Consider the following 22,817-nt stretch of genomic DNA (forward strand, 5'->3'; position numbering starts at 1 on the left):
TGGCCACATAAACACACACACACACGGCTTCTGGTGCCAAGAAGTGGGTAAGCCGGCAACTCGCAGTGCTGCAGAAATGACAAAGGGGGGGAAAGCAAAAGCTTCATTATCACTCCAGTTGCTGATAAATACAAAAAAATGGGGAATCGATTGGCTTTGTGAGTAATTAGAGAGGTTTACCACACGGCCTCTGTGGAAAGCTTTACGTAGTTATTCATCTCCCCAGTAAATTAAAGTGTCAGGGCTGTTAGTTTTAGCGCTAAATGCCATCTCTTATTTAAAACGGCATTTTAATGTCTCAGCGTTTAAATGTGGAGATCACAGCGTATTTGCAATTAAAATGCTGCAGCTGCCCATAAATAAATCTTCGTCAGATTGTTAGCTCTTGGGGGAAACAAGATCAAACCAAAGCTTTGGAAGACAGGAAATGTGCTGCGCACAGAATGTGCTCCAAATGCCGCGGTGCTCTGTAACCCACTCGTAGCAAAGGTAAATGAATGCCAAACCTCGGGGGAGGCAAGGCCTGGTTCGCTTGCAGTGCTGTGCCAGTTTAGTGCTATGCAAATGAGCTGGGCAGTCTTTCTTGCCCTTTACCACGGCTGAAAGCCCCCAGCCCCCAGTTTAAACTAACCACCGTTTGCCGTCTGCTGTAAATAGGTACCAAGATGCCATTGATAAATATGAGACTGTGATGAAAACTGAGTCCGAAGTTCCCGTTTACACCACTCGAGCCAAAGAGAGAATCTGCCACTGCTTCTCAAAGGTAAATGTTTAGTTTCATCTTTTTTGTTGCTGTTGTCAGAAATGAATGCAAGCACTGATCCGGTTGGTCCCTCTTCCCTTTTCAGAACCAGCAGTCGGCCGACGCCATCAAACTCTGCACAGAAGTTTTGCAGCTGGAACCAGATAACGTAAATGCTCTCAAAGACAGGGCTGAAGCGTATTTGCTGGAAGAGCAATATGAGGAAGGTAAAAATTCAAGGACAGCGGGTGGTTTTATACAGAAATCGGCAGCATGGGGCAGTCTAGCTGTTCCCTTTGCTACCATGCAAAATCAGTCCCGTTGGAAAACGGATTAAGAGTGACTGGTGTGCATTTATTCACATTCTTAATTTTGAACAGTCAAGTCGCTGTAGTAGTGTGCTCAGTGCATTATTTGTAGGCTAACTATTCCTCTCTAAACTTTGCAGCAGAAGCCCACTCTGAACAGTGTGGATTCTCTGGGGTTTGAGCTGCTACTGCTGCTGTTCACAAAGTTACCTTTGTCTGATAAAGTATGCAAGGTAGCAAGCCTTGTTGCCAAGCCTGCCTCCCCCTTTCTGCCCCCAGAGTGCTTTGCAACTAGTTTTTCCTGCTTAAAAAAAGCACACACAGTGTCAATATATATATAAATTGTTAAAAAAAAGAGAAAAAAGCAGCCCATTTGAGGCAGGGGATGAGAGGCAGGTAAGGCAGTCTACTCCACCATTTTTCTTGTTGCTGATTGGTATTTATGTCCAACGCAGCAGTGAGGGGGAAGGGAGAAAATAAAACTCTAGGAAGCCTTGTTTTAAAGTATGTTTGAGTGCTCTTGCCGTCTTATCTGTTTAACAATACTTGAGAACGTTGGCAAAGTGCTAAATCTACACATTGTAGACAGGAGCATTGTCTTCATCAAGTAATCTTCACCAGTGGAGACTTGAGGATTTTATCATCAAGATCATGGCAGGGCGTGTAAGGTTTCTTATTCTAACCCTGGGTTGTATCTTTCCTTACACGCAACTACTAAGAGAGGCATGCTCTGCCCGACTGGTACAATACAAACCCTTGAGTTTGTTTGGAGGTTCTAGCAGGGGAGCGGTCAGTTGCAAAGGTGATTCGGACATTTAAGCTGGCACATTCTATCTGAGAACCCCCTGCTATTCTATCATATGCAACAAATAAGTTCTAGGAAATGTGACCGTGGTTTATTGTATTTGCAGTGCCTGATGTTTTTATGGTTTTTATGGTTATTGTTGTTTCTCTTTTTGTTCCCTTTGTGAATGATGCCATGGCCTTTGGCTAGTGCAATAAAGTTTATGATGATGATGATGATGATGATGATGATGATACGAACCCTAAATCAGTCACTTTATTTTGCTTAAGTGGGTTTGGTGGCACTTCATGCTTTCCCCCTTTTTATCCTGACAATGTTTCTCTGAGGTGGATTCAGGGTAAGAGATAGCAACTGTCCCAAGATAACTTGATGAATTTCATTACAGAACGAAGATTTGAACCCAGTCCATCACTTTTATCTGTTTCATGACACCGGCTTTCCCTTTGCCAGTATGTAACCTGCATTCAAGTATCTTCACTCCATTAGCCGTGGTGTGTTGTAGTTGCCCACGGCAGTGAACGAAAAAGGCAAACTTTCAGCAGGCATTCTTTCATTCATTGTGATATTTTATAATACGTGCTTTAAAGGGATGGGTGAGGTTGTCCGGCATTTAACATTACCAGAGCAATAAAGCTGCAAGATGGGGGAGGAAATCTCAGGTGATTCACTTTCCAACTCTGACGTAGCCGTAGAGTTTTTACGATGGGCCTGAATAGCAGTTTCCTGCTGCTTTTCTAAGTGAACGGCCAAAGTGTTAAGAAATGACAGTGGCAGGCAGAGAACTCTAGTGGCAAATCGCAGTAGGCTGGCTTAGTGAGAATGAAAAAGAGTAATCAGATTTGCGCTTTGTTGGTGGATGGATGTTTTAAATCGCTGGGGCATCAGAACTACTTTTTCCCCTTTTGTTCTTCTTCGAAAGGGAATTGCGTGCAGCCACTGAGTGTCTTAAGTGATATAAATTGGTCACCGTCTCCTGCCGGCTTGCCCAGAAACAGCAGAAAGATAAATGTAATGCCTACTGAGAGAGAACAGCTGCTGGAAGATAATCTGATGCAAATGCTTTGTCTTACTTAGAAAACTAAAGTCTTGAGATCCACAATGAGACTTTCTGAGATTAAAAATGGAGAAACCGAAAAGGAAAAGGCTCATTATGTAGGAAATGCAAAACTGTGAAGGACACTAAAACGAAAGCTGAAGTGTTCCATTTAGTAGTAAATGACATTCATATTTTTACAAAAACACACCTTCTGTAGTGTCCGCACAATGGTTTTGTGTGTGGATTGCTCCAGTGATTGACTCAAAGTGGTGGTGGTTTCTAATACCTGTACTCAGTATGGTTTTAACTTCCCCATCTTGTTCCAACGCTTGGATTTCTGAAGAACCATTGATAGGAAGGACTGAGGGGTTTTTATAAGAGAATGAATAGGAGATATTGGAAGAGAAGGACAATTAATGCAGAGCAGGTGGAGCAGAGAGCTAAGTGAGGAAAAGATCATATTTCCGTGCAATTGGCATTGCTAGTACTGTATTTTCAGCTTTTATAGAACAGTACCAACCAGATGATCAAATCTCAGTTTAATAATCTGAGATAGGCATGAGGTTTAGGCACCTGTATGCAGCCGCTTTGCCATGCCTTTCACACAAATGAACAACCTAAAGGTAAAGGGACCCCTGGCCATTAGGTCCAGTCGTGACCGACTCTGGGGTTGCGGCACTCATCTCGCTTTATTGGCCGAGGGAGCCGGCGTACAGCTGCCGGCTCATGTGGCCAGCATGACTAAGCCGCTTCTGGTGAACCAGAGCAGCACACGGAAACGCTGTTTACCTTCCCGCCGGAGTGGTACCTATTTATCTACTTGCACTGGTGTGCTTTCAAACTGCTAGGTTGGCAAGAGCAGGGACCAAGCAACGGGAGTTCACCCCGTCATGGGGATTCAAACCGCCAACCTTCTGATTGGCAAATCCTAGGCTCTGTGGTTTAACCCACAGCACCACCGGCTAGGAACCTGCAATTATCCAGAGCTACTCATTGCATCCAAACTGAGAAACGATGGTTAATGGCTTCCAAACAACAAAAATATGAAGCTGTGGTTTAAAGCTGGTATCCTAGCACAAATATAATGAGGAGCCATGACCACTCCTTTTCCTAAGGTGCAAATAACTAGACAACACGCGGCATATTGGTTTTGGGATTAAATAAGGCCACAACTTTATTGGTTACAGATGTGAAGGTTTGGCCATAGGCATTGAGATAAGCAACTGCGTATGTCACTCCTGCCCATCCAGGAGTGAAGCCAGCGGGACAGGTGGGGACGCCCTATGCCCTACATCAAATTGGGGCATCCCCCTAGTGGTCCCCATTGGAGGAGTGGTATGGCCCTAGGCTCCGTCTGAGCATCGGACAGGATCCACTCCTCCCGGATCCTTTTAACAGGATAACCTTACCCATGGAAGGGCAGGCAGAGGTTACAACCTCCCCTCCAACCAAGACTAGGCTTACTCAATGCCTGTACGCCTTACAGAGTTGTGACAATTGCTATGAGGTAGGTGAAAACCCACATGGCGGAGCCAGTTTGCCAGATGTGAAAAAATCTTGCCCGGCCCCTAAATCCAGCATCTGACATTGTCCAAAGCAAGGTCGTACCATCGGCAAAAAATCTGAGGAAGGGTGGATGGGAGAACCAGTGGAGTGAGTGAGTGAGTGAGTGAGTGAGAAAGAGAGAGGGTGAAAGGCCCTGTAGGCTGGGCATTTATCCTTGCCCTGAGCGCAGTGCCAAGCGCCGCTACTGGTCAGTTGGCATTGCACCCAAGGGAACGCCCCCTAAATTCCTCCCCCGAGTGGCCAATTCGGCGGCCGGATGATGATCCAGCCTGCAATAGGCTGGTTCACAGGGGAGGCCCAGGGCCTGCCCGCAAAGCTGCCCGCCTGAGGAGGGAAAACAGATTTATTTAATTTTTTGCTGCTTGTGCAAAGGGAAGAGTGTTATTTTGGCTTATTTAGCTGAGACTCGATTTTCCAAACAAAAGCAGTGAATAAGTTAAAATGTGAAATTGAGCCCTCTCTGCTGAAGATTAATTGTTGCAAGATCATTAAGTGTATGCGTGTCCTTGTTTATTATGTGTAGCTATTCAAGACTATGAAACTGCTAAGGACCACAGTGACAGTGACCAACAGATTTTGGAAGGCTTAGAGAAAGCCCAGCGGCTACTCAAGCAATCTCAGAAGAGAGATTACTACAAAATTTTAGGAGTAAAAAGGTGAGTACTTGATAGTCTATAAGTTTATACATATTACTTCTTGCCCATTGTATCTTGCCTTTTCTCCAGGTCCTCATAACATCACACCCCCCTTTTACAAGTCTTTCATGTGCTCAAAGCTGTCCTGTGAACATCCTTGCTATGCATATTACATGTGGCATTTATAGAATTATAGTTCCTGAAGGGAGCAGAACATCCTTTGAGGATGGAGTCGTTGGGTTGTAGTCAACATAGCACTAATGCAAGCATTTGCGCAGTCAAAGGATTTATCCTTGCACAATGGAGCATTCTCTGCCTCTCCTCCCACTGCTTGCTGCCCAAATCTATTGTGGGGTTTTCTCCAGGCCTCTGGAGCAGATTTAGGGATGGCGATGAACAAGAGGAGCAGGAGAAGAGGGATCCCATTGCAGTAACACTAATCCTTGTGCTAGTGCAAGAATTGGGTTGAGTACCACCCATCGTTCTCTATATCTCACTCGTTATAAACCAGTTAGGCAATATAGAGCACAGTTCTTGCAAGGAGACAGCAGGAAAAGCACCATTGCAACATTCCAAAAGTGACTGTGGAACAAGGATTGTGGTTTATCTTTGAGTGGCTTCAGGCATTATGCAATACATTGGAGATGAGAAGAACAAGTAACTCCCATTACCCTTTCTTTGTGTTTCTTTAAAATGGCCGAAGTCCAAACTGTACCATTTCACCAGGAGTGGGTGTCCCATGCAGGGCTCACCTCCCTATGTGGGTAGAACAAACATTTCCAGGTGGCACTTCAGAAAGAAACATCAGTCCCATGCGCTGCCCCTTCCAGTCTGTCTTGTGCACTCCCTTATATATGTTCAGAGCCACGCTTGAGAGTCACTTCATAGGCGAGTGGGAAATACAGTCACTGGCTTCATTTACTTGCCAATTTCTCAGTCTTAAGCATGGACCTCTTGTCACTTAGCTCGTTCTGTGGATTTAGACGGTGCCTCAGTGCTCCTGTAATCCAGCCCCCTGCCGATCCAAGAAATCCACTACTACAGCATCCCTGATGGGGGCGAAAGGGCTGTAGTTCCATGGCAGAGCATCCCAGATCCATTCTCCAGCATCACCAGATAGGACTGGGGGAGACACCCTCTCTGAAACCCTGGAGAGCAGCTGCGTTGACAGCAATAAACTAGATGGACCTGTAGTATGACTGAGTATAAAGCAGCTTCCTGGGACCATAGAACACTGGCCCTAAAGGATCTTCACCCAGCTCCCAGTACATTTCCAAGCACAGTTCAAAGTGCTGGTGCTGAGCTTTAAAGCCCTAAACAGCTTTGGCCCTGTATATCTGAAGGAGCGTCTCCATCCCCATCATTCAGCCCAGACACTGAGGTCCAGCTCTGAGGGCCGTTTGGTGGTTCCCTCATTGTGAGAGTGAGTTACAGGGAACCAGGCAGACGGCCATCTCAGTAGTGATGCCTGCCCTGTTGTATGATCTTTTGTAGACATCTGAAGGCAGCCCTGTGTCAGGATGCTTTTAATGTGTGATGTTCTGTTGTGTTGTTGTGTTTCTGTATAATATGTTGGAAGCCACCCAGAGCTGCTGGGGCAACGCAGCAAGATTGGTGAGGTACAAGAAACTTCCTTTTATTATTCCTGTGTTCATCCAGTTCATCCATATTCTGTGTGAGTCTGTTCCACTGTCACAGCCCATGAGGAAGTCCTCCTGAATGTTTAATCCTAAAACTGTGTACTTTCCCCTGTTGCTAGACCATCTTTTATGCAGACCAAAATGAATGGTTATTTCTTTATTCCAAATAAAACTTTCTTTCTCTCCCCCCCCCCCCCCCGCCCGCAACAATACTTTAGAGACTTCTTCAACCTCCTAAGGAAAGTACATAGTTTTTTATTTGTTTGGCCAGAAGCCATAACAAAACTAAAATATCAATACAAAATATAATCCAAAAGAACCAACAACATGCACGTACTGGAGAGAACCGTGATTAGATAAGCTCTGGCCTCCAAAGGGGTACACTGCGTCCTAAAGCAATGTTAATTTTGAGCGGAGAGCAAATTCATTTGAACAGGCAGCACCAAAAAGCCTCATTAGCTAAAGGCTGGATGAAGTATTAAGCAAAGAACAAAGCCAGTGTTACAGAAAAGCAAATAGCCGTGGAAGGAAAAAAAGAATGATATAAAAGACCAAGGGCTGAAACAACTTGGAAAGTAAGGGAGGCGATTTCTCAGAAGTGTCTTCTAGAAATACCAGTCTCCCGTGTCCAAAATCATGTCTTTAAAAGGGTAGATTTAAGAGCATAGCAACAAGTGTTGGGCAGGAAGGCTTTCTCCCACCTCACCTGACGTGCTTTGGTGCAGAGTTGCTCTTCGCTCTCTGCCTGTCCTCAGCTGACCACTTTTCACTTTTAGCAAAAGCTGCTGTGTGGGGTCCCCAGTCTGAATTATGCTTCCTCCCCTGTGCAGTTTGCTGCAAACAGCACCCCTCGAGGAAGCAAATTGCAGCTGGAAGCAGGGAGAGACTTTTGACAAGAAGCTGGTTTTGACAAGAAGCCGTTGTCGCTCTGCACAACTGCTTTTCCTTCAGATGAAAAGTAACCAGATTATGGCACACTTTTAAAAAAGGAGGTTTAACAAAAGGAGGAGCTTGGCCTTTAGAATGGGAACAAGGTTGCATTAGCAAAAATAAAATGTTGCAGTGAATCTGTAGGTGCTTCTTACATTGTCGCTCTACTGCAGGGGTGGGAACCTTTTTGGCTCTGCCGGCCAGATTTTTGTCAGGAACCTGGCAGTCGCATGACATCATAAGGACATCAGGTGGCTGTTAGGGCTTCAAAGCACAGCCAGGCATCTGATCGTGCAGCCAATCAACAGCTCTAGTGCCCATCAGCAATTTTATGTTTTGTTTTTGTTTTTCCAGACAACTTTATTGAAAGTTCAAAAAATACATGATGATATGCGCACTAAACATGATGAGACATAAATAAAAGAAACAGCACCCGTGTAGAAGGGAAAATAAAGGGGGGAGGGGGGAACCCCAAACTGTATACTGTATTTTACAAAGTTGTTATTGTAATTCACCGGATCTTAACCTATTACAGTATTTGTAAGAATGGAATTCTTTGAATTTGTCCATGGCAAGTCTGTGTTTATATGCAAGTTGTATAAGTATGTATATGTCTTCAATCCAATCGTAGAAGGGAGCCACATTTTTATTTCTCCAATTCATCAGTATCAGTCTTTTTGTTGTGGTAAGGGCACAGAGAGTCCACTTGTATTGTCCTTTTGTGAGGTTCCATGTGCTGGGTGTATAATTCAAAAGGGTATCTTGCTCTGTAAATGTAAGGTTGTTCTGTACAGTTCTGTTGATAGTTTGTTACCTTCTGCCAAAAACCTTTCAATATGGCAATTTTTATGTTGTGGACCACCCTGAGACCTATGGGTATAGGTCAGTATGCAAATATATCATCATCGTCAGATGATGATGATGATGATGGGTGTAAAGCCAAAGTCTGCTTGCCCTTGCCAGTGAGCAGTTGGAAGCACCATTTAAGCCTCCTGATGGTACATCTCTACCTGCCCATCTCCAGGTGTGGGGCAGGTGAAAATGGATGGAGGGAAGCCATGCAGGCCAAGTTTGGTCTATAGGCTAGAGGTTCCCCACCTGCAGCTCTAGGGTGAAGGATGTGGTCAGGCTGCCCCTCTATGTCTACAGTGACCCAGAAGCTCCTTGGCTTTCTTGCTCCTGCTTTTCAGCCTCCTCATGAAGGGACAAACACATTATTGGATGCCTGGTTAACGTTTATAGCAACCTATGTAAGAAACAAGCAGACTTAGATTAACGTTGCTCAAAATTCAAAGTAAGTGTTCCACGTGGCCCCAAATCCAAAGAACACTGGTAACGTTCAAAAGGTAATGACTTTGTAGGAGTTATCAGAAAGTTTTGGGCTGCGATGCCCTCTCTGCAGATGCTGACTGATGAAAATGCCCTGAAGAAATACTTTGGGTTTGTTTGAAATAGACTATGTCTATAGATTGAGCACAGTTGGATGTTACCCTTATTTCCCACTCCCCATATATCCCTTTTTGTCTAGTGCAGGTCTCACGTTTGTTTTTTCTCTACTGTGCATAACCAGAGAAACTGTCTCTTAAAGAAAAATCCCAAAAGAATTCATGCTAGGGTTATTAGCATTCTTGAGTCCTATTGAAGTATTCAAGTAACATGCAAAGGGGTGGAAAATTGTAGAGGCATGAGAGGCACTTGCACTGCCTAGGTCTGAAGGGGGCTTCTAAGTGCATTCAGATGGATGCATTTAAGATACCTCTGAACGATCAGCTACCCTGATAATAACAGAAGGTGCTTGATCCTGCAGAGGCATCCAATCCTTTGTTTAGCTGAATGCATTTAGAAAGCCCCTTCAAACCTTCCCACTCAATATGGAAATGTCTCCTATGGGGATGTTGGGGGTGGAGCTTACTCCTCTTCCCGTGATCCCTTTGAAAGATTGGAGAGGGCTTTAGCTGCTGGCAAAGGTGTCCCATTTCTGTGTGTGCGTGTGTTTCAAGACTTACCTTGATGTGAAGACAGTTGGAGAACTGATTCTTCCCACCCTCTCTGCAGGAATGCGAGAAAACAAGAAATCGTCAAAGCATACCGAAAGCTAGCAATGCAGTGGCACCCAGATAATTTCCAGGACGAGGAAGAGAAGAAGAAAGCAGAGAAGAAGTTTATTGATATTGCAGCTGCCAAAGAAGTCCTCACTGATCCAGGTATGTGGGCTTGCAGCTTGTTTTGGGACTAGTTCATTCTCAAAACGATAGACCCACACAGCCAACATGTTTTGCTTTTCATCTCTATTTCAAAAGCAGGAGTTCTCTTCATTGCGGACGCGTAGCCAATGCTGCCGTGTCCAGGCCCCCAGCTAGCACAGTGGTGATGGATTCTGGCAGCTGGCATGTGGATGGCACCAGGCTGGCTACCTCGGGTTTCTTAATCATGCTCCACTTGTGAAAACCACTGATTACCTGACATTTAGGGCCTACTGGGATGGAAGGCATGCCATGGCTACCCACCCATTGAAATTCTAGTGGTCTACCATGTTTATGGGACGCGGGTGGTGCTGTGGGTTAAACCACAGAGCCTAGGACTTGCTGATCAGAAGGTCGGCGGTTCGAATCCCTGCGACGGGGTGAGCTCCGTTGCTCGGTCCCTGCTCCTGCCAACCTAGCAGTTCGAAAGCACATCAAAGTGCAAGTAGATAAATAAGTACCGCTCCAGCGGGAAGGTAAACGGCATTTCCGTGTACTGCTCTGGTTTGCCAGAAGTGGCTTAGTCATGCTGGCCACATGACCCGGAAGCTGTACGCCGGCTCCCTAGGCCAATAATGCAAGATGAGTGCCGCAACCCCAGAGTCGGTCACGACTGGACCTAACGGTCAGGGGTCCCTTTACCCTTTACCTTTACCATGTTTATGAAATATCCTAGAGCCCGGTTGGATGATGTGTCCAGTTCTACAGACCTCATTGCCACGTGTGTGTCTTTTCAGAGATGCGGAGGAAGTTTGACGCAGGGGAAGACCCGCTGGATGCAGAAAGCCAGCAAGGAGGAGGAAACCACTTCCACAGAGGCTGGAATACGTGGCAAGGGTTTGACCCGTTCAGTTCCGGAGGACCTTTTAAATTTAAATTCCACTTCAATTAGAAACAACCCCACCGCCTTCCTTTTTTGTTTCTAGGACTCTCTTTATTTCTATTTCTAGACAATTTCAATTAGGAGTTTCGTTCCTTGAACTTAAATAAATGCCAGCTTTTCAGTGATAGGCAAAGAGTAAGCAAGTCCACAGTGGCGAGCGAAACAACAGTTATGTTAGTACTGGTTATTTTTGTACTTTTGGGTGTTAGATCTCTAAAGAGGTGGAAGGCTGGACCCCTTCTTCTGAAGTGGGTTGAGACACATTAACACCAGAGAAGCAATTGTTTCCCCAAAGCACTTTAATTTTTCTTCTTCTTTTTTACTAAACTCTTCATGACCTTTGGAACGCAATGGGATACTTTATGCTTTCTCGTCGCTACAGTGAGAAAAGCAATCTAGTTTTCATTTCTGCTAAGAGGAAAAGTTTGTTTTCTTGGGAGACATCGGAGGAGCTTCTCCATCACTTCTGCACGCTGTTGGCACCTCTGAGGCACTCTGTAAACATAGCTCAGGTTATGACAAAGCCTGCCTCTTCAAAGCAGGAGATGGACTGGCCTGAGTATAGATAGTATAACTGTCCCCATACTACTTTTCAGGAGGATTTTATGCAACATGCAAGTCCTCTAAAAAGCCACTCTAGTGCTTAAGATAATTCCCCAGAGAAGCATCATCACTAGGACTCTTTACTTATCCAATATAGGATGACTGCAGCTGGCTTGTGGGCTTTTTCTAACTTATTTTTACAAGGGCAATTTTCTCGTTTGGATGAAAACCTCTTTTCTTTTTATGGTTGCTTCAGAAAGATACTTAAATAGAATGATATTCTTAGTTGGTGTTAATTAAATAGATCCATTTTGAGCTTTTCCCTCAACATATGCTTGACATTTGAGCAGAACGACTGAGACATTGCCCCAAATGTGCAGAACTAGTTCTGATCTTAGATTTTTAAATTTTTTTCTTAAAAAGGAAAAACGGAATGAGATGTGCAATGTAAGGAAACCGTCAAGATGACAGTGTTGGGATGAGGATATCAACAGTGTTTTACAATTTGATGAAAATGTGACCCCTCCAAATGGCAGTTTTTAGTGCTTCATTGCCTTAACTAATGCATATAACCAAGAAGCATTTGGGGTACATACGTTATATCGGAAGAAGGCACTCTTTCATTCTATTAAACCACTGAACTACTTGATGTCATAGGAAACCAAAGCTGACTTCCATCTTAGCTTTGCTGCAGGAACTGGGAGACTTCTGATAGCCTTAAATTTAGCAGTACTCTGATACTTGTGAAATGCATTCAAAACAGCATTTAGAGTCCTTTCATAATGAGATGATGGACCTGCAAAAGTGGCTTTCAGAAAAATCTAGCCTCTCTCCAGAAGGCAATTTTTGAGCATTAAGAAATGACTTTAGTGCATTTTGGGCTCAGAGCAGCCTAGTTAAATATTTCACCACCTTCTCACTCTAGCTCTCGAGTCAAAAGTTCAAGAGTAACTCTGCTAATGTTGTAGTCTACAGTACTACTGGTATTCAATAATCCACAAACCCCTAACCAGTTCTTGCAAGTGAGAGCTATGCATGGAGTAAGTTCTGCATATATTTTCTTTTGCTAGATTTGCTGTTACCAAGCCATGTCAATTGTGGAGTACAATTATGTCCAGTTTGGGTCAAGCGCATTCTCTTTCACACATCCCAAAACAGCAGATAAGTACTGAATGGTTGAAGTGCTCCTATGGCTTCTTAATTTATAATGTTTTCTGGCATAGGACAGATTTTTGGAATAGTTTCTGTGAGCACATGCATCTGAACTGCACATCAGATCTTGCTCTCAGTAATCTTCCTAAGTAATGTAACCAGTGCCAACCTAATGATTTTCCTGCGTCCAAGGGAAGTATGTCAAAAGTGTGGCCAAAGGCAGCTCTTATGCATTTATGCTGAACAGTAATTTAAATAATTCCTTTTTTAGGCCTATTGTTTGAAATGGGGAAGGGCTCCTGAGAGGCCCTTGCTTTTATTTGTGTGTATTTCAGTTGTTTTGGGCTATCCCTGGGTTTTTTGAGAGCTACTAGCATTGCTCTTGGGTGAAGTGCAATTAGGGCCTGCAAATTTGATTGAACAAGAGTACCTCAGTGCAGGATTTATAGTGAAAAAAGACCAGCCAGTATCAGTTAACATATATACCATTGCAGTGTGGGTGCACTTTGGAAATGTCTTGGAATAAAGCTTTATTTTTTAAAAACATTATGAAAGCCAAGAAGGTGTTTTGAAGATAAAGTTGCAAACTATTCAAGAAAGATTTTGATTAAAGCTGTGTCTAAGTTATATCTGTTTCAAGCTGCCATTTTTTTTATGAAGTGAGATTAATACCAAGGTAAATAATTGTGCCATAGTTTTACAATAACCAGAGTAGACGACACTAGAATGTTGCTTTTTAACCACTGTCTCACAGTATCGTTTAATACTGATAACAGAATCAGCCCTGGTCCCTGTGAAAGAAATCTCTACAGCAACAGCTCCATCTCCCTTGCATTTGTTTCATGGAGGGCTTACAGCTCCTGTTCTATCTCAGTTTCTTGGATGTGAAATCAAAATGATGCACAGCAGGAGAGAAGTAAATTTTACTGCACAAAGAGGGAATAATTTGATTTTTATTTTATGTTAGATTCTTATTGTACCATTTGGAGATGGCAGTCCATTGTTTGTTGTAACATCTAGTTCCAGCCTGATACATAGTTTTATACAAGTGAGATAGGAAGTAAAGGACATGGATTAGTTTGGCTTAGTGTCACAAAAATTCATAAAGTTAAAGATCAGGAGGATCCAGAAAACCATATGCCCATCAATAATAATAATAATAATTTATTTATACCCCAGCCACTCTGGGCGACTCCCAACAGAATATTAAAAACACAATAGAACCTCAAACATTAAAAACTTCCCTAAGCAGGACTGCCTTCAGATGTCAGTGGTAACAAGGCTGATATTGTAAAAGACAAATCAATGTAAGACTGAGGAAGAAAGAGTGATTGCAAAAGACACACCTTGCTAATCTATACAAAGAGAGGCATTTTAGAGAAGGGGTAGAGAAATCTGAGTATCAGCAAAGACTCTCAAAACAGTCACAAAAAGTGTTGTGGAAGCAGGAAAAGGTTTATCAACTGGAATCCAGTGCAGCTGAATGAGGGTCTCACAAAGATTTTGGTTTTTAAATAGGTTTATAGATTAAACTGAGACAGGAGAAATTATTATTAAATTTATATCTTACCCTTCCTCCTAAAGGAACCCAGGGCAGCAAACAGAACAATGGCCATGTTTGCCCCAGGTTGGCAGAGCAGGTAGACAAATATTTTTGGGCCCAGCAGCAGTTAAGAACATAATAATAATAATTTATTATTTATACCCCACCCATCTGGCTGGGTCTGCCCAGCCACTCTGGGCAGCTAGACTATCTGGCCGAACCAAAAAGGGAACTTAGGCAGGTAGATTGAAAAGAAGGTTAAAGGTATATGGGGGTGCAGAAGCGAGTATCCATTAGTTCCAGTATTTCCTCTGGGGTCTAAGCCAAATGCTTTTTAGAAGTCACTTTTAGAAGTGATTATCAACTTTTAAGTTTGCAGGCCGGAACTAGATGTCAGAGGATTTGTGTCTGCAAAGGAAGTCCTTCATTTAGTAACATCGGAGGTAGTTGCAGTTTGCTTGCCCCACACCACTTAAGTGGCTGCTCTTGGTGAGACTCGGGGCTCCCACTTTGTTTTCCGTGGCAGCAGCTGCTGGTCTTACGCAGCATCTCTTTCAGAGCCCAGTGGGAATATTGAGGTTTAGCAAGTGCCAAGACTGTTCAGTCCTTGCTGAGCTGGCGAACTGAACCCTCCAAAATTCAGCACTTTCTCCACGGAATGGAACCCAACTGATTTCTTGCACCAGGAGAGTAAAGTTCAGTGAAAGTGACATCAAACACAAGAAAGAGGCACGCAGACATGTCATACAGAAAAAGCAATGCAATTTCAAGTATTGTCTCAGATCAGCCTCCTTGGAAGCTTCTGCAGAAAGATGGAATAGAACTTTAAAAAGAAAAGTATGTGATGGGGGTGTTTGTTTACTACAGAGAGACATTTCAAAATTATTACATGAGATCTCCAGCAAAATATTTGTGTGATGTGAAACAAAAGCAGTGTGCACTTAGCGAATGTAGCACCAGAATTTGTAACGCCTTTGGAAACGAAAGAAGTGGAAAGGCAATCGGACTGAATGACAAACTGCACAGCCCACACTTTACTAGGTTTCCTTTCCACTCTGTTATTCCGTTCCAAGTCCCAATAAAATGCCGGAAGTTTTTATTTAAAAATATAGAGCATCTCTGTAGTATTTACATACATCCACAAAAACTACCACTAACCCCCAGTCTATGGCCAGTAGCTGTGTCATCAGGACACTCTTCAAATAGTGCTAAAGTTCATCATGGCTGGAATCTGTAAGTGAAAAACAAAAAAATAATAATTATTTGAGTACACAGAACAACTGCAAGATCACACAAGAACTGAATAAAGCTGAGACTTTTCTTTGTGCCATTTTCTCATCACCGTTAGAATCACAATTAATTTACTTAGCCATAATCTTCTGTCCAAGTTGGTGGTTCTATTGCAAGCTGGTTCCTTCACATAGGAAACAAGACAACCAGAAGTTACTCCAGAGCTTGCTGTTCTACTTCCAGAACTAACTCTGGATTTTATTAGGCAGTAATATTCATTCGAGAAAAGAAAAGAGCAAACAGCTCAAATTCTAATATCAGCTACCTTGGACTGTATTGGAAGATTATAGGAAAGCGGGAACACTCTTTTGGCATTCTCTATTTGCATATGCAAACACCTAGGGTCTGGGGAGGGTGTGGCATGCCCTTGTTGCCAGTTTGATTGCCATCCATGAGTTGGAGGGTAATTTTCTGAAACAATGATCTTTCTGAACTCATGAGGGCTCCCTACATGTATTAAGAAAGGCATCCTTGCATGGTTCTGAGCAGAGGCGGAGCTAGCTGCTCCGGCACCTGGGGCAGGGTTAGCATCCCGGAGGGCAGGGGGGCGATGTCACCCCGTCAAGGATGACACCCAGGGCGGACTGCACCCCCCCTTCCTCCGCCAGTGGTTCTGAGGACCCCAGCGTTGCAAATTCACCAGTCCTGATAGGCAATTAAATGTTGGAAACCCCGTTCCCCTTGCCAAAGGTCTTTAATGAGCAAATGTTTCTATACCTCACCTTTTTGTTGAGACTGACTCACGATTTTCTTCTCCTTTTTTATTTGATTTATAAGCTGCTGTATTTCAGAATCATACTCTGTCCATTCAGGAACTATCCTGACAGCAGCCTCTAGTTTGGGTTCTTTGGTTTTTGGATTGTTACACTGAAATACAAATATTACAAACAGATTATGGGTCTGTTATTGTGATCCAGAAGTGTCAAATGGCACAGTCCTCCTGCAGCTATCACTTTAGAATGGAGGAAACCCTGGGGATGTCACAAAGGAGGGCAGAGACGACATAGAAGGGAAGCAAATCTATGTTTCCCAGGTTTCAGTGTTGTCCCACTTCCCGTATCTGTTTTCCATACGGGACTCACATTAAGCCCTAAAATACACACCATTCTGGTTCCATAGCAGAATTAGAAATCGTAGCTGTGCTGACACATCAGCAGCCATTATACAAATTATGTTGGCAAAAAAATCCACGTATTAATACATTTCTGGAGAACAGCATGCCATGCTTTTCAATCACTGCTCTTTAGGCAGCCTGCACATCTGGATAGCATTCTTTTTTATAAACAGAACCATCTGTCACCAGCCCCTCAGGAGCCCTCAGTCCCACCATTCATCTTTTTTTAAAAAAAACTGCCTCATTCCAAACAAGCTATTCTGTCAACTTCACCAAAAGCACTAGAATGTGAATCTGATAGGGACTCCACAACAGACAATCTGGTTCTTAAAGATGGAGATCTGATGAACAGATATAAAATTGGATAGCAATGCTCTTTTTGAAAGACATTCACACCTGCATGAAGGTGATCGACTGGAAGAGTCAAAGTGTTGCTATGCAATTTTCCCTTCCTGAGACACCTTGGGTGGTAGTCAACCAAGTTATACTAGATCTATTGAAATTAATGGACCTCATGGTGATTAATTTCAGTGGCCCAACTCTGAGTCAAGTTACTTCTTGGTGATTTAACATTTGCTTGCAGGCACAATGGGACAGAGATAGTCTTTGTGGTCAGGGTTACAGTGAACCACAATTCTATGGGATCTGTTCACCAACTGGCCACTGGGATCCTACCTAAGGTAAGATGGGACACAAGCACCCCTTACACCATGGGATAGAAATAAATCACTGAACCATGATACACCACATTTATTTGAAGACTGACTTTCTAGACCCAAGAAAGAAAGCATGGGTTGTATCTTGCAGATTAAACATGTGTAAAGTTCAGCTGCTCAATTTTAAAACGTAAAGGTGCCCTGGATGGTTAAAGTCCAGTCAAAGGTGACCATGGGGTTGTGGCGCTCATCTCGCTTTGGGCCGAGGGAGTCGGCGTTTGTCCACAGACAACTTTCTGGGTCATGTGGCCAGCATGACTAAATCGCTTCTGGTGTAACGGGACACCATGATGGAAGCCAGAGCACATGGAAACGCCATTTACCTTCACACCGCAGTGGTACTTATTTATCTACTTGCACTGGCTTGCTTTCGAACTGCTAGGTTGGCAGGAGCTGGGACGGAGCAGTGGAAGCTCACTCTGTCACGGAGATTCAAACCGCCAACCTTCTGATGGGCAAGCCCAAGAGGCTCAGTGGTTTAGACCACAGCACCAATGGAGGAAGGGCATGGAATGGGTACATGTGCTCAGTACCTCCTCCTGACGTTACCATAGGGTAGATTGCAGCATGGATTGAATAAATGCTTCATTATGAAACCGTTTACAGCAGGACTGCCTTCAAGACACCATGAAACAGTATTCTCCTTTAGGATGGATAAAATGTTCACTATGAATGTGTATTGGGGGAGAGGGGAATTATTATAAGGTAGCTCACCAGATCAATGGTTTTAGCCTTTTTCTTAGATTCATCGCTGCACCAAGTTTCACACCACAGCCACTCTTGAGGAAGAGATTTAATGGACACCTGATGAATCATGTTATTTGGAAGGTCCTGAAAAAAAACACATCACCAGTTAACATTGCTGCTGCAGTTCCAAGATACAAGCTGAATATTGTGAATAGTAAAATGTTACACAAAGTAGTGAAGCAGCACTAGGCCATGCTAAAAGCACAGGGGTGTGTTTTCTTTCCTTGACTGTGCTACTGTCACTGTAGCAAGAGCAGGCAAGACAATAGTTTTGTGACATACACCACTAATTGCAGCATACCTGATCTAGGTTGGATAAACTGCCTGGATCCTTACTAAGGGCTTGGTATTGACCTCTGAGCCTGTCTCCTGCAGCAATCTTCCGGAACCTCTTCAGATCCACAACATACAAAGCACTATAAAAACGACAAGTTTCAGAGCAATGTATTAAGGTCACATTTCTTTGTATGCAAAAGAAGGGTAAACATGACGCCAGAATAAGGTCTCAACACATAAAAAGAACCCATAGAGGTTCCATGCTTCGTCTATATGTACTTCAGGACAGCCTGCTTAGTGAAATATTCAATAGAGAACTTTGGCATAAAAAATGTTTTTACTAATTTCTACATACTATAAAAAGGAGGTTGCAGAGAAGAGAGATTGGGTTGTACCTACCTAATGTGGTATTTCCTTTTTCCAAGATGTGAAGCCCAATAGCCTGACTTCCAGAAACGGTAGCCATCCATTTCTGGACGGCTATCACAGAAGGGAGTATAGCCATAGGGTGCGCCTTTCAAATCTATATCTCGGAGTTCTTTCAAGTCGCTTCTTACAATCTAAACAGTAGGAGAAAGAGTAACGCCTACACTCTATATGACGTCATGGAATGCATGGCCAATTAAAGGTTGGAAGCAGAATGCTGGGAAAGAGCAAAGCGAGGAAGGAGGCCAGCTGTGATAACTGGGCAGGGGGGAAAGAGGAAAAGCTGAACAGAGACCGAAGGGGGAAGGGGGGGGGGGAGAGGAGAAGTTGGTGTTTCAAAGCTTTCTTCACCCATCTCATCAGAACATCACTGAGAATTGAACTACCATACTCTATACGTTGAACACACATCTCTGGCACAGGTAACAGGAATCAAAGCCATTATAGAATGCAGTTCCATCCCAGCTCCCAGTTGAAAGAGGATGCCTAGCATGACCCTAGCAATGCCAAGGCCCACTTGGGGTGAAAACGTTACAAGCAGACCTTTTCATCAGAAATGGTGTCACAAATGCTATATCCTTGATGGCAATGACTTCCCTGTCAAGTGTACAGAACTGGGAACCCGCAATCAACAATGTAACATGGGAAAGATTTTACCTGAACTCCAATACTCAAGTGGGGGTTGCACTTTCAAAAGCTCTTCCACAAAACCTCATCCAGGAGAAGGATTACGTTTCTGAATCTTCTCCGGGATGTGCTAGTTCTGCATGTGCATCAAAGGGAGCATTCAAATGCGCCCACTCAATGGACTAAAATGGTACAATCTAGGGTTAAACTTTAACCAAGCGAAACTGCAGTTCTGGCCTGAAGCACAACATTCAGGCATATTAGGGACATGCTGAACCAATGCATACAAGAACAGTCTTACTGTACTTCCTTAAAAACTGGACTTTTTTACCTGATCAGCATCAACAAATATTATTTTGTCCACAGCCAACGGGAAGAGAACATCCAGAAAAAGAATTTTGTAACCCCAGATGATTCTTTGCTTTTCTGCCTGTTGATGAAGCCAGTGGGGCCATTTGTACTGCACAAGTTCATACTGGAATCCGTATTTGTTTGCCATGTGAGGGATAACTTTCTACAAGATAAAAAGACAGAAAGAAAGTTGCACACACGCTGTTGCCAAAAAAACTTGTCAAGGTCACATGGGAAACTTGAGGCAAGCACTACTTCCAATACAATTCCCAGCTTCACATTTTCCCTGGGAATGTCTAAATCAAGGATGGCCTACTTCTTAGCAGCCATTCCATCCCAGACACCAGTCAGAGAACAGTCCAACCCCCATTCAGATGGTCAACATCTTGTGATAAATTTGGCAATCTCCTAACAGTACATACTTCCCAAGTATGGTACACATGTCCTCAGATTTGCCTGGATGTGAGGTTTGAGTAAAAAACACTGTAGAATTGCGGGTGGAAAGTCAATTTATGAAAAAATGCAACTGTTTGACATGAAGATTATTATAAAAAATGTTTGAAAAAATTAACAAAAAATTAACGGAGCAGAATTAATGTGCTTCCTGAAATATCCTTTCAGGAACCAGTCTGACAGATAACATTTTGTCCTTCCAAGGGCAATATATAAGGTTCACATCGAGTCTTACCACTTCTTTTATTTAGAAGTGGAAAAGCACCTTCTTTTTCTAACCAGACCTTGAGGATCATTTGGGCATGTGAGATAAAGCTACATTGGGCGTGGGGCGGAAATAGCCTGTGGGCAGGGCAGCCAGTTGTCAATCTCCGATTTCAAGACCGTTATTCTCAACTGGAATTGCTCCTCTTTCTAAATCATCGAAGGACTCGACCTAATATTAGTACAGTCCAGGTGCTGATGGGTGGGACAAAGGTGTTACAGAATGTGCTGCGTGGCTGCCCAGCATCCCTTAAGTTAGCCTGTTGCTCTCAGGTGTGGCAATAGACACTGTTCCTGTCACCACTGTTGAAATAAGATTCCGATGTCTACCTGGTTGACTTCTGCATATGTGGTATGGTGGGGCGGATGTGGGGGGAGGATAAATGCCTAGTGTTTGGGAACTTATATATAATGAAATGAAAAGGATGTTTAAAATAACCTTTGTAAAAAAACAAAACCCAGAAGCTTTTCTTTTGGGAATTATAGGGACAGATCTACCTAAATGTATAGAAATTTATTTATGTATACTACTACAGTGGCAAGAATGTTACTTGCCCCAAAATGGAAAGAAGCAGAAGTCCCAGGAAAGGAAGAATGGATACAAAAACTTATGGAATATGCAGAAATGGTAAAACTTACCAGAAGAAGAAGAAATTAAGATAACATTTTTTATATATATATAAAAGAATACAGATAAATTATAAACAGATAAAAACACTGGCAGGATTATTGTAATAACCTGCAGTTTCATAAGAGTATATATTTAAAAGAGATGAATAAATGAGCAAATTAAGTTAATTAGGATATGCAGAAGATATTAAAAACAAATTTACGGAACTGCAGAAAGAGGGGAAAGGAAGTTTTGAAATGTCAAAATAATTGTAAAATTAGTGAAATGTATAAAATTAGTGAAATGCATAAACTTGAAAAGTACAAAATAAAAATACATAAAACCTTTTTTTTAAAAAAGCCTAGTGTTAACTGCACTTAGCTACGATGTTGATGTACCCCTTAACTGTGACCGAAGGGAACATTTGTGATCCCACAGCTCAATCTTAAACTGCAGTTCAGGCATCGGCCTATTATGTAATAAGTGGCCCTGATCCATCCTTTCCTGCTCTATAGTTAAGAATCATAGAAGAACCAGATCTTATTAGCTGCAATGAGACACTTTCAAGTTACCAAACCTTTTGTGAAATAAAACTGCTCAGAATTGGATTTTACTCAAGAAAGAGCTTTAAAAGTTACAAATTGACCTGACAGAATTGAAAGCACAGACAATGATGACGAATGTCTCTCTCAAAGGCCATCTAGACAAAGGTCACATTTTAAAGTTGAAAAATGCATGCTGATGTTACTATATATAAGTTTTGATTTGTGATCTCAAAACACTGACATCTTTCTGCTAACAAGAGTCTGCTATTATTTTCATGGCTCACAAAAGTTTTTAACTTAACAGGGAGATAAGTGTACTTACTTTAAATGTTGGTGACAGATAATTTTTCAGAAACCAAAATTTAACCGGTGTCTTGGTGTGGCGCAGAACTGAGAGCATCATTATTCTGGAGAGGGGAAAAAATCTTATCGGTTAACATATTAGCGTATGCACAGCAAAACATTGCAACAGAGATGCCGGAAGGTAACTTTATATTTGAGATCTTTACAACTGGAAATAAAAAATCCAGTAACAAGCCTCTTAAACTACACATGTCTTGCTTATACTGCTCATACAACCTGCCCCCAGCACTCAAAAGCTCCATGTTAAATACTTCACTCCACTTTCAAAGTTAAAATACCGGGGAAAAACACAATCCTATCCTAAAATACAACAACGAAAAGAATCAGTTACCTTAAAAACCGTTCGTACAAATGGCCGGAAGCAACAGAAAATATATTTAACATATCCATTTTCTTTTCGTTTTCTGCTTTTTGAGTCCCTCCTGTAGAACTTCAAAAAGAGCATTATTCAGCTGGCATTTAAAAGTGAACATCAAGACAAAAGAAGAAGAAAAAGGAGGAAGGCACAAGAGCCCAGAGAAGTCTGCTGAACACTGTTTTACTGCCCCAAGACATGGCCCTTCTCGGTTGTGTTGCCCAAACCGTGCAATAATATCACCAGGGGAGGACTCGGCTGCTGCTGAATTTAACGTATTTTCAGTACCATGTGAAGAAATTTATTATTTGTCCAGGACTTTTTAATTTTATTGAATATGTTTTTATCCCTTCTTTCCTCCAAGGCACCCTCACAAAAAACCATGTGAGGTAGGTTAGGCTGAGAGGTTGTGGCTGCCCAAGGCCACTCAGTGAAGTTCATGGCCAAGTGGCAATTTGAACCTCATTCTCCTGCCCCAATCCTAACTACCTCTAGCACCTTGGCTCTCTTTTTAAATCTTCACATTTTAAAACTGTTCTTTCTTTCCTAGTCTGGCTGGAAGTAATACACTCTGGCTGCTCTGCTCGTTTTAATGTCCCTATGTTATCATTCTGCCCATTCAAAAATCTTTGCTACTTGTTCTGGGAGCCTGAA

General features: G+C 42.7%; 2 protein-coding genes across 7 annotated transcripts in view; one reads left to right on the forward strand and one right to left on the reverse strand.

Annotated features, from left to right (window-relative positions):
• Positions 1-13,110, forward strand: part of DNAJC3 (DnaJ heat shock protein family (Hsp40) member C3) — a 46,137-nt gene extending 33,027 nt beyond the window's left edge. For all 3 annotated transcript variants that reach the window (XM_081003124.1, XM_081003126.1, XM_081003125.1), the window contains exons 8-12: positions 658-763; positions 849-969; positions 4,981-5,113; positions 9,718-9,866; positions 10,643-13,110. In XM_081003124.1, the coding sequence (XP_080859250.1) occupies positions 658-763; positions 849-969; positions 4,981-5,113; positions 9,718-9,866; positions 10,643-10,797 (664 nt within the window). In that variant the 3' untranslated portion in view covers positions 10,798-13,110. The remainder of the gene's footprint in view (positions 1-657; positions 764-848; positions 970-4,980; positions 5,114-9,717; positions 9,867-10,642) is intronic.
• Positions 13,111-13,418: 308 nt separating this feature from the next.
• The window catches only part of UGGT2 (UDP-glucose glycoprotein glucosyltransferase 2), a 79,122-nt gene continuing 69,723 nt past the window's right edge, over positions 13,419-22,817 (reverse strand). For 2 of the 4 annotated variants that reach the window (XM_081002910.1, XM_081002911.1), the window contains 8 exons: positions 22,140-22,238; positions 21,768-21,852; positions 19,554-19,736; positions 18,569-18,729; positions 18,195-18,309; positions 17,861-17,977; positions 16,039-16,183; positions 13,419-15,257 (listed from right to left, as the gene is read on the reverse strand). In XM_081002910.1, the coding sequence (XP_080859036.1) occupies positions 15,235-15,257; positions 16,039-16,183; positions 17,861-17,977; positions 18,195-18,309; positions 18,569-18,729; positions 19,554-19,736; positions 21,768-21,852; positions 22,140-22,238 (928 nt within the window). In that variant the 3' untranslated portion in view covers positions 13,419-15,234. Of the gene's footprint in view, positions 15,258-16,038; positions 16,184-17,860; positions 17,978-18,194; positions 18,310-18,568; positions 18,730-19,553; positions 19,737-21,767; positions 21,853-22,139; positions 22,239-22,817 lie in introns of those variants that run through there. The other 2 variants (XR_013985370.1, XM_081002912.1) reach the window with 2 other exon arrangements.

Source organism: Podarcis pityusensis, assembly GCF_964106645.2.
Source record: "Podarcis pityusensis genome assembly, chromosome: 4".
Classification (NCBI taxonomy): Eukaryota; Metazoa; Chordata; class Lepidosauria; order Squamata; family Lacertidae; genus Podarcis; species Podarcis pityusensis.